The 11,618-nt window shown below is 36.3% G+C and overlaps 1 protein-coding gene across 1 annotated transcript in view; it reads left to right on the forward strand.

The window, feature by feature from the left end:
- Positions 1–6,535, forward strand: part of LOC126092009 (39S ribosomal protein L4, mitochondrial) — a 54,180-nt gene extending 47,645 nt beyond the window's left edge. Inside the window, exon 6 of the mRNA XM_049907388.1 lies at positions 6,219–6,535. Within this exon, the coding sequence (XP_049763345.1) occupies positions 6,219–6,367 (149 nt within the window). The 3' untranslated portion in view covers positions 6,368–6,535. The remainder of the gene's footprint in view (positions 1–6,218) is intronic.
- Positions 6,536–11,618: the final 5,083 nt, after the last annotated feature.

The following is an 11,618-nucleotide window of genomic DNA, read 5'->3' on the forward strand; positions in this document are numbered from 1 at the left end:
ATCTTGTTCTGGCCTTCCCTGGGGGGGGGGGGGGGGGGCACTTAGTGGAACACTTTTCCTCTGGCCTTCCTACCAATATTACTTTTGCGGTAGCATAATAAGTTATCCTCATACCTTTGCAGCCCATTGTTGTCTCTTAATCATTGCCTGTTCAGTACAATATTGGGCTGATTCTTCATATCGTATATTTCTTCATTTTTCAGTCTCCTTGACCCTTTTCCTTCCTGTGGTAAAATCCTTCTCATGATCTTTTTCTCACAAACCATCAGTTTTTCTGAGTCATTCTTGATGATAGCAAATGTTTCTATGCCATATAACAGCCCTGGATTATTGCATTACGCACTTAATTTTAAATTTCATTAAGATTACCCTCAATTTCATGATTGGTTGTCAGTTGTATGATATGGAAGCATTAATGATTCATTGATTTACTTCTGGTTGGACATTATTCCCCTGAATGAAGTACAATGCCAAAAGTATTTGAAGTTCTCACCCTTTCAACTTCATCTCTCCCACCTGTAAATCCCTAGGCATATTGTGGTTCATCCAGTGTAGTTCCATCACTTCTGTCTTTTCTGGTATGATTTGGAAACCAACTGTCCATGCAATACTGCTCAGCTCCTTCCCTGCTTTTATTTTTTGGGTTCCGTACCTCAGTTGGCAAAAACGGAAGCCTTATAGGACTGCTTTGTTGTCCATCTGTCTGTGTGTCTGTTAAGAACCCTGTTTCTCAGGAACATGTAGACGTATCAAATTGAAATTTATGCCACATGCTAAGCTCTACAGTCCTTTTTTTGGTGTAAAAAATTCAAGGTTCAAGACAATGCAATCAAAAGGTACAGCCATTTATGTCACGTATTCTGATACTCACAAACTCACTCATCAAAACCTATAGGATACTTCCCATTGACCTAGAACAGCGGTTGTCAAACTATGGTGCAAATCAAGTATTCATGTGGCCCATGGTTCTCAGCTGTATTTTTACAATAATATGCATTTAGCAACTAACGACCAAATCCTAAAATGTCAACTAATGTTAATAGCTTTTGAAGAATGTAGTTTTCTGCTCATTAACAAGCAAAACCACTTACTAAGACATTAATATTTTAAGATGTGCTTCTTTAATTGACATTGGTGAATTTGTGAGCTAAGTGAAGTTGGTCGCTTATCTGAGGTGCAAACGGGTAAGTGGTCAGCCACTGCGGGGTTAGTGGATGAGAGGGAGGAATGTTTTATTGTTTGTACTCCAGTACTGACAACTCACTATTGTATGTAGCTCATACCGATCATCTGCTATGGTTTAAATTTGGACACAGAAGTAACATGGCTTTGTGAATGCTCATTACACTGATGGTAATCATCAGATGTGGTACTTATTTGTAGCAATTAAAGTTACTGTAATAAAACACAATAAGTAGGAGAAACATGACAGTGAAAACATTTTGTAAATATTTGTGATTGTGACTCATATTACATAATGCATTTACATATAAGCACAATGACTGTTATTGTTCAATTAATCACTAACTCACAGAGATAACGTAGCAGCACTCCTCAGGCAATTACAATTTCACAACTTTGGGGTCACTAAGAGTGGCAGATATCTGAAACAGAGCAGTCATCATAAAGTATTGTGAATGGTGCCAACTTTTAATTATCAGAACTGGCAGCCAATTTATTGCACCTGTATTATAGCTAGCCCACTCAAGGCACATAACATACTAATTTATGGTTACCTGAAGTGATTAGTCACTGCAGGAGGTGATCTATAATTCTGTATTGTAGTCTTCTTTTGGAAACCAGTTTATTTGCCAAGATCACTATGTAAACACAATTTCTGGTTTACTGGTTGCAGTCTCAGCTCCGTGAAAGCGGATAGTGGCAATTACATCATACAGTGCTTACACGACTCCGTCACATGAGGACTATGTAATATGCATAAAAAAGTCGAGGCATTACAATGACATGTTGTATCATAAAGTATGTACAACTCTCGAGTGTGAATGGCATGGCATGTTTGTACATGTGGCATGTCACTGTAATGCCTCGACTTCTTTATGCATATTGTATAGTCCTCATGTGACAGAATGGTGTAAGCATTTTGTGATGAAACTACTACTACCCAATTTTATGGACCTGAGGACGGCAATATATATTGCGGAAACTAGTAATACAGTAATTGTGTGTACATAACAATCTTGACAAAAAGAAATTGGTTTTCAAAAAAAGTGTACAACACAATACTAATTTATGTAGTTCACTAATTAAGCAAATAGGGGGTAATGCAGGAGTAGGTTTAATAATGAATTTAAAAAATAGGAATGTGGATAAGCTATTACAAACAACATAGTGAACGCATTATTGTAGCCAAAATAGACATGAAGCCCATACCTGCCACAGTAGCACACGTTTATATGCCAACTAGCCTCACAGATGATGAGGAGATTATAAGAAACGTATAATGAGAAAAAAGAAATTATTCAGATAGTTAAGGGAGACAAAAATTTAATAGTCATGGGGAACTGGAATTTGATAGTACGAAAAGGAACAGAAGGAAAAGTAGTAGGTGAATATGGATTGGGAATAAAGAATGAAAGAGAAAGCCACCTGGTGGAATTTTGCACAGAGCATAACTGAATCATCACTAACACTTGGTTTAAGAATCGCGAAAGAGGGTTGTATATGTGGTAGAGACCTGGTGACACCGGAACGTTTCAGATTGATTACGTAATGGTGAGGCAGAGGTTTAGGAACCAGGTTTTAAATTCTAAGACATTTGCAGGGGCAGATGTGGCCTCTGACCACAATTAATTGTTATGAAGTGTAGATTAAAACTGAAGAAACTGCAAAAAGGTAGGAATTTAAGGAGAGGGAATCTGGATAAACTGAAAGAAGCAGAAGTTGTAAGGAGTTTCAGAGGGAGCATTAGGGAATGATTGACAAGAACAGGGGAAAGGATGGGTAACATAAAAAATATTGAATTTAATTAACGAAAGGAGAAAATATAAAAAATGCAGTAAATGAAGCACGTGAAAAGGAATGCAAAAGTCACAAAACTGAGATCGACAGGAAGTAAAACGGCTAAGCTTGAATGGCTAGAGGACACATGTAAGGATGTAGAAGGCTATATGACTAGGGATAAGATAGATGCCACCTACAGGAAAATTAGAGAGACCTTGGGAGAAAAGAGAACCCACTGTATGAATATCGATAGCTTAGATGGAAAACCTATCCTAAGCAAAGAAGGGAAAGCAGAAAGGTGGAAGTAGTGTATAGAGGGTCTATACAAGGATGGTATACTTTAGGACAATAATACAGAAATGGAGGAGGTCGTAGATGATGATGGGAGATATGATACTGTGTGAAGAATGTGACAGAACAGTGAAAGAACCAAAACAAGTCCTCAGGAGTAGACAACATTCCATGAGAACTACTGATAGCCTTGGGAGTGCCAGCCATGACAAAACTCTTCCATCTGGTGAGCAAGATGTAAGAGACAGGCGAAATACTTTCAGAGTTCAGGAAGAATATGATAATTCCAATTCCAAAGAAAGCAGGTGCTGACAGGTGTGAATATTACCTATCTGTCAGTTTAATAAGTCACAGTTGCAAAATACTAACACAGATTCTTTACAGATGAATGGTAAAACTGGTAGAAGCCGACCTCACGGAAGATCAGTTTGGATTCCATAAAAATGTAGGAACACGCGAGGCAATATTGACCCTACGACTTATCTTAGAAGATAGATTAAGGAAAGGCAAACCTACATTCATAGCATTTGTAGATTAGGAGAAAGCTTTTGACAATATTGATTAGAATAATCTCTTTCAAATTCTGAAGGTGGCAGGAGTAAAATGCAGGTAGCGAAAGGCTACTTACAATTGGTATAGAAACCAAATGGCAGTTATAAAAGTCTATGGTCACGACAGGGAAGCAGTGGTTGAGAAGGGAGTGAGACAGGTTGTAGCTTATTCTCGATGTTATTCAATCTGTATACTGAGTAAGCAGTAAATAAAACAAAAGAAAAATTTCGAGTAGGGATTAAAATCCAGGGGGAAGAAATAAAGACCTTGAGGTTTGCCGATGACATTGTAGTTCTGTCTGACAGCAAAGGACTTGGAAGAACAGTTGAACGGAATGGACATTGTCTTAAAAGGTGGATATAAGGTGAACATCAACAAAACCAAAACATGGATAATGGAATGTAGTTGAATTAAATCAGGTGATGCTGAGGGAATTAGATTAGGAAATGAGACTCTGAAGATGAGTTTTGCTATTTGGACAGCAAAATAACTTATGACGGTCGAAGTAGAGAGGATTTAAATAGTAGATTGGTCATGGAAGGGAAAGCATTGCTGAAGAAGAGAAATTTGTTAACATTGAGTATAGATTTGAGGGTCAGGACGTATTCTCTGAAAGTATTTGTATGGAGTGTAGCCATGTATGGAAGTCAAAAATTTACAATAAACAGTTTAGAAAGAAGAGAATAGAAGTGGAGAAGAGGAATTTGTGGCACAACTTCACTAGAAGAAGAGATCAGTTGGTAAGACACATTCTGAGGCATCAAAGGATTACAGATTTAGTATTGGAGGGAAGCATGGAGGGTAAAAAATGTAGAGGCACACCAAGAAATGAATACACTAAGCAGATTCAGAAGTATGTAGGTTGCAGTAGTTACTCGGAAGTGAAGAGGCTTGCACGGGATAGAGCAGCATGGAGAGCTGCATCAGATCAGTCTTTGGACTGAAGACCACAACAACAACAACCCAATGACAACAACCACTACCACCACCAATTAATAATTGGGTTGGTATCTACGTGGCCCGAGGTGCCACCCCACAGTGTCAGTATTGGCTCTTGAGCAACAAAGTTTGACAACAACTGACCTAGAATCATTAAAATTAGCAAAAAGGAAGTTTTTACAGTACAAGTAAAGAAAAAGATCCAAAAATTGTTAATTTGTAATTATATCACATGATAAAATATATATTTTGTATCGTATTATCTGTCTGTCTGTCCATCCGTTCAGTTGTTAATAGCCTTTTTCTCAGGAGTGGACAGCTGTATCATGTTGGAAGTTATGTCATGCACCAAAGTCCACGAGTCCTTGGTGGTGTAAACAACTTAAACTTCTACGATAGTGCAATCAAAATATATGGAATTGTGTCACATATTTTGATATCATGTGGGTATCAATACCAATAATAGGCAACAATGGTCGAAATTCTTAATTCCTGGGATGGATGGACTGTCTAGGTACACAATTAAATTTTTTGGAACCCTTGGTGTGTGTGAGTCCTACTCGTGCTTATCTGGATTTTTTTTTCTCTTGACTGTGATGTAATTGTCATGTATCATTGTTTTAGTTAGGTTAAAATTGTGTACATACATAACATTTTACTATATTAATTATTATTTTTAATGAAGTGGTTTGTGACATTTTTGTTCTTTCTTGCTTATTGTAGTGTTGTAAATGGAATTTGACAGATTCAGCATGAATCCTTAATAATGCAACTCCTTTTTTATGCACCTATGTCATGTTTTCCAAATGATTTTAAATCTGGTGATTTATAAATTGGAGTATTCATTTTCACTACAAACATGCAAGGGGAGAAAATTCCAGTTCCAATTTGTAGGTTAAGCTGGAAAGAAACACTAACTGTGAAATAAATAGACAAGAAAGCTGAAATAAAGTAATATAATAATAGTGGTCAAAGAAAAGAGTAGAAAAAATTGGTAAGACAAATGTGAATAAGAACAAAAGGAAGACAGAGGTTATAATAGAAACAGTACTGGGGCAGAACTAGGAAGAGATGTGGAAAACAAGAAATCACAAGTGTAAAACAAAACAAAAATAGGAAAGATATTGTATGGAGTTGGTATGGGCACAGCAAACGAGAGATACTATGGAAACTAAAGAAGAGGTGAGAATGAAATAGGCTTCATGTTGTAAGTTGTGGCTGGCCAGATAGCAGGTGCCAAACATATTCTGTTCTAAAAGATCCCTAATATTGAGCTGTGTTGTTTTTGTAATATTAATCCATCAAGCATGAGTGTTTGGAATGGCACACAATAATCAATGTACACACTGAACAGATTGTTCCTCAATTTATCTTTTCTTCCACATGAGCCACATGAACTTCTTGCATTCAGTTAATTGTTTTTAAAAATATATATTTCTATAACTATAGCTGGTAAATCATCTACTTGATTTCAGGTCTCAACGTTTACAGTATGTTAAAACACAACACACTTGTGCTTACATTGGCAGCAGTGAATCATATTGAAGAGAAACTACTTTATCATATTCACAGAAGTGATAGTCGGCATATGAACAAGAAGTTCAGAATTGGTCAAGTTGGATAAATATTACCAAACAAAAATTTTACAGATTGAGTAATGAGAATCTGTGATAGCTGGGCAAGTTAAGTTTAATTGTGAAATTTTGACTATATTTATTACTGGCTACTGTATCAGAAGTTATGTACATATCTCTGTCCATAAGAGTGAAATAAATGTTAATTTTTGCTATGATTTGTGTTTACTGATCAAAGGCTATAATTAACCCTCTTTCTTGAATAGTCTCAGAATCATGGTTTTGGACCTAATGTGTATGCCTAAGTATCTTCTGTATAATTTTCTATACTAAATATTCTTTTTTGTGTCCAAAGGGCATTTCTAATAGTTGAAAATATTTATTGTTGCTACTATACACAGAGTGATTGCCAGCAAGTATCTGTTACATATCCAGCATTGTGGTAATCATGTTCGACATCATATCTAATACAATAGTGCCCAACCTTGACATCATCATTCATTATATGCAAATTGAAGGTGGAAGGGGGGGGGGAGAAGGGAAAGGAAAGGGGAGGGATTATTGATGTCAGCTGCATCAGGACATTCACGTGAAAATTCAAACCCAGAATCTCCTGCTTGCTAGGCAGTTGTGTTAACCACTGCACCACACAGAACATAATGTTAATCTCAATCGCATGGGCTACCTCGGTGTGTCTCTTGGCCAACCTACACTCCCATTGAGTGCCACCTATTCACGGTCCCTGTCCATGCCCATGTCCTCCATGCTTGCTGCTCAGAGATTACCTTAGAAGGTCAAGCATACTAGTTCATCCACACTGAAAAAGGTGGATTTTTTGCCCATTTAGGTGAATCAGTTATATGAATACAAATTTGTCCAATAAAACAGACACCACACATTCGCATAAAAAATGACAGTACCATAGGGAGGGTAGTGTTAATAATTTCAGATTTTTTAAATACTGGGCAACATGACTTCCTTGGATGAACAGTAGACGTTTCTAGTAATTATTTTGTGTAATTTCAGTATGTACATTAAGTTACTTGAATTTCCACCAAAAACAATAACATACCTTAAAACTGACTGGAAATAGCTATGCTACATAATTTTCCTTGTCTCCATTTAAGTGCCATTTGCCAAAATTTGCAATGCAAATGCAAAACTACATAGTTTGTTTACTAGATACTCCACATGTTGGTTCCAGTTTAAATTCTCGTCTAAGTTTCATCCAAAAAATTTCACAGATCTACTTCTTCTAGATTTTGATTTTATGGTTTATTTTAATTTCCTGGGATGTTGATTGTTTTGTTCTGAACTGGATCATATATGTTTTTGGGATATTCAGGGTTAATCCATTGAGATGAAACCATATTTCTAAATGGTCTATTGTACTGAGGATGCAGACAAGGATAGTTTGTGGCTCATGCTTCCCAGTTAATACAGATGTGTCATCTGCAAATAAAGTCTATGGGGCATTTATATTGATTATAGGTCATTTGCGTAAAATAGAAACAAAATAATCTCTGTTGATCCATTGATGGTGTGGGACAGCAGTCTGCCAAATTTTTACCAAGGAAAATTCCCAAACAGCTGTATGTTTTGAGAAGTTATGTTATTTACACAACCATTTTTGGCATCTCATTAACGTCATCATCTGGCCCCTGTGCACTCCATGTATAGACAATAGCTGTATTGATACTTGCATAATTGGAGCCATCAATATCTGGATTCTGTGTGTTTGCTTTTGGAGTGTTTATTTCTGAGAGTTGACAACAACTGAGCACACCTACAGCCCAAGAAAGTGTTCCCAGTGGACTGCGGGTGTGCTGTGTTGTTATCAAGTCTTTGCAATAAACACTCCATAAACGAATTTGCTGAATCCACTTATTCATGGTTCCAGGTTATGCAAGTATCAATATATCTGATGGTCTATACATGGAGTGCATAGGTGCATGACAATGGTGTTAGTGAGATGCTGAAACTGTTTGTCTAAATAAAAACTTCCTCAAAACATACGGCTGTTGGGTGATTTTACTTGGTAAATAATGAAACAAGAAAGGTCCTAGGGTAGAACCTTACTGTCTTCCATTTGGAAGAATAACTTGCTGCATTTGTAGAAACAACCACCCTTTGTTTCCTATTGCACAAGTATGAAGTAAGTCAATGTAGAATACTACGTCTAATTCCATACCTGTTGAGTTTATGGATAAGAAGTGCATGATTTACTGAGTCAAAGGCTTTTGTGAGGTCACAAAAGATCCTGGCAACTTTATTTTTATTGTCTAACAATGTGCTCATCTTGTCAACAATCTTGTTAATTGCATCTATAGTGCTTTTTTCACACTGGAATCCAGATTGATTTTTCAAAATCTCATATCTTTCAATAGAATTTTTAATCACTGGAAGAGGAGATATGGGATGATAATTTCCCATATCGTCTCTTGACCCTTTTTTGAATAGCGGTTTTACTTCTGCATACTTTAGCACGTCTGGGAAATGTCGACGTTCAAAAGATTTGTTTATTATTATGGATAGTGGGTGTTCTATTATTTTATGCACAAATTTGAGAACTTTTGTGGGTATACCATCCCAACCTGCAGAAATTTTATTTTTCAGTGTTAATGTAATATTTTCTACTTCTACTTCTGACACAGTTTCAAATTTTGTGAGGCTTTCAGACATTTGATATAGTCCTAAGGTAATCAGCAACAATGACATCACCACATTAATGAAGAATTCACTGAAGCATTCTGAAATTTGAGCTGGGTTTACAATAACCTCATCTCCAAGCTTGATATTACAAATTTCATGACTAGAGGCTTTAATATCTAATTCAGTTTTCACAACTGACCTCACTGTCTTTGATTCATTCTCATGCTTTAACGTTAAACTTTTATTTGCCATTTGCTTTGCTGCCTTTACAACTTTCTTAAATGTAATTTTGTATCATCTAGCATATTCAACAAAGTCTGTATTTTATTATATCTTAGTTTATAAAGCAGTTGTCTTTTTGCACGTTTATAAAGCAGTTGTCTTTTTGCACCACTAGAGATTTTTATACCTTAATTTTTTATTTATTTTTGTCGCTTTATTAAAACAAGTTTTAGGTGGAAAAGTTTCCTTGAAAACATTTTAAAAAACCACTTAAGAATGCTTCCAAATTTGCACTGCTTGAAATATTTTGATCCGAGTGTCATTCTGTCTCATTCAGCCTGTCATTAAATGAAATTATGTTCTCCTGAATAATGTTCCTTTTTATGTAGACTTAGTCACATAAAATTTCCTTACTTGATCTCAGCTCAATGAATCATGCTGAATGATCAGAAACTCCTAAATCCAAAGAAAATTAATGTGCATCTTCAAAAACATAATTTGTTAAAATATTGTCAATGTGTTTAGCTTAGTGAGTGTCTTCTCTCACTGATTGTAAAAAATTTAATTTGAAAACACATTTTTTATCAAGTCAGTGTACTATAAAAAACTTCCAAATAAGGTGCAAGAACTGAATTCACACTACCTGTCAGGTGCTGAAAATGTAACAATTCATTCTCAGCATTAAAAAAGATTGCTTTGCATAACAGGTACTTGAATACTTAGTTAAAAAATTAGAGCTCACAAAGTGATGCAATTAGGAATGTGCAATGTAAGGCGGCAGAACAAGGTTCAGAAGGAAAACTTGAAAATGGAAATGTGCATATTATTGAGAAAGATCTAGCAGGAAGTATACATAAAGACACTGACACAGTTTTAAGAACTGCAGAACAGCCCTGGAATAATTTTACGAGTTTTATTCCAGTTTTGAAACAATATTTAATACACTGCATTGGAAGAATGAATCTGTTAAAGATAAAATAACCAGAGTAAGAAAGAATAGAATGACAAGAATTATTGACTTAGAAGACTCTTCACTCAGAAATTAGATTCTTTGAAATTAGCACAAGATATCCAACAAAAAGCAACTGAACATTTATATGCACCTCGCCATTACTTTAGAGGATTCATTTTTAACATAAATAAATAAATATGAATCAAAGGAAAGACAGACTGCAGTTGTTAGTGAACACTGAAATAAATTTGTTGGGAAAAGGTGAAAATTTATGTTGGACCGAGGTCTGTACCCAGATTTACCACATCTCATGAGGGTCGCCTTAACCGCCTTGGTCATCTGGATTTTGTCCCTGACTGAAGCAAATTTCCAACTGACATAGTGTCCCTGTGAGTTCAACCTAATATCTAGTGAGCATCTGAAATAGAGTAAAGGGTTCATGGGTAAGTAGTGCTATGCTATGCTGCGCTATTCTAGTAGTGCGTAATAGGCTGGGACTCTGGGTTGGATGGCAGGCACTTAAGGCGACAGGTTGTGTTAAGCAGGAGAACCAGGTTTGAATACCGGTCCGGCACACATTTTCAGCTGTTTCCTTTGATTCATTTCAATGCCCAATAAAGTTATCACTGAAAACCTTTATTTAAACATCGATATCTATGTAAATATAGAGAAAACTGACATGTATGTGCTTGGGATTCACTGATTTATCACATGCCTTTCAGAAGATATTTTCAATTTTGTTTTCATAATGTGTAGTTGGATTCACTCCAATCCAATTGCTTTCTCAGTGAGGTAGATCACAAACACCAAAATGGCATCAATATGTAGTAGGCTGGGACTCTGGGTTGGATGGCAGGCACGTAAGGCGATAGGTTGTGTTAAGCAGGAGAACCAGGTTTGAATACCGGTCCGGCACATATTTTCAGCTGTTTCCTTTGATTCATTTCAATGCCCAATAAAGTTATCACTGAAAACCTTTATTTGAACATCGATATCTATGTAAATATAGAGAAAACTGACATGTATGTGCTTGGGATTCACTGATTTATCACATGACTTTCAGAAGATATTTTTAATTTTGTTTTCATAATGTGTAGTTGGATTCACTCCAATGCAATTGCTTTCTCAGTGAGGTAGATCACAAACACCAAAATGGCATCAATATGTTTCATAGTTCTTGCCATGAATGGACCCCGTAACTGAGCGTATAATTTCCACAGTAAATTGTTATATAGTCCTGAAATTTCATGACAAATGGCTCTGGATACCCTTGCTACTAGTCAACATTCATTACACATTTTGTCTCATCAAACTGATACTGAACTGATATGTGCCTGTGCAATGGGGCAGGAAGTGATTTCTGTTGGTTCCTCCCTTCGTCCCAGGAGAGGGCACTGAAATGAATCAATTGTAGCAGCTGAAAATTTGTGCCAGAGTGGGACTCAAACCTGGATCTCCTGCTTAATGCAATCCAT

This window comes from Schistocerca cancellata, chromosome 7 (genome assembly GCF_023864275.1).
Source record: "Schistocerca cancellata isolate TAMUIC-IGC-003103 chromosome 7, iqSchCanc2.1, whole genome shotgun sequence".
Lineage (NCBI taxonomy): Eukaryota > Metazoa > Arthropoda > Insecta > Orthoptera > Acrididae > Schistocerca > Schistocerca cancellata.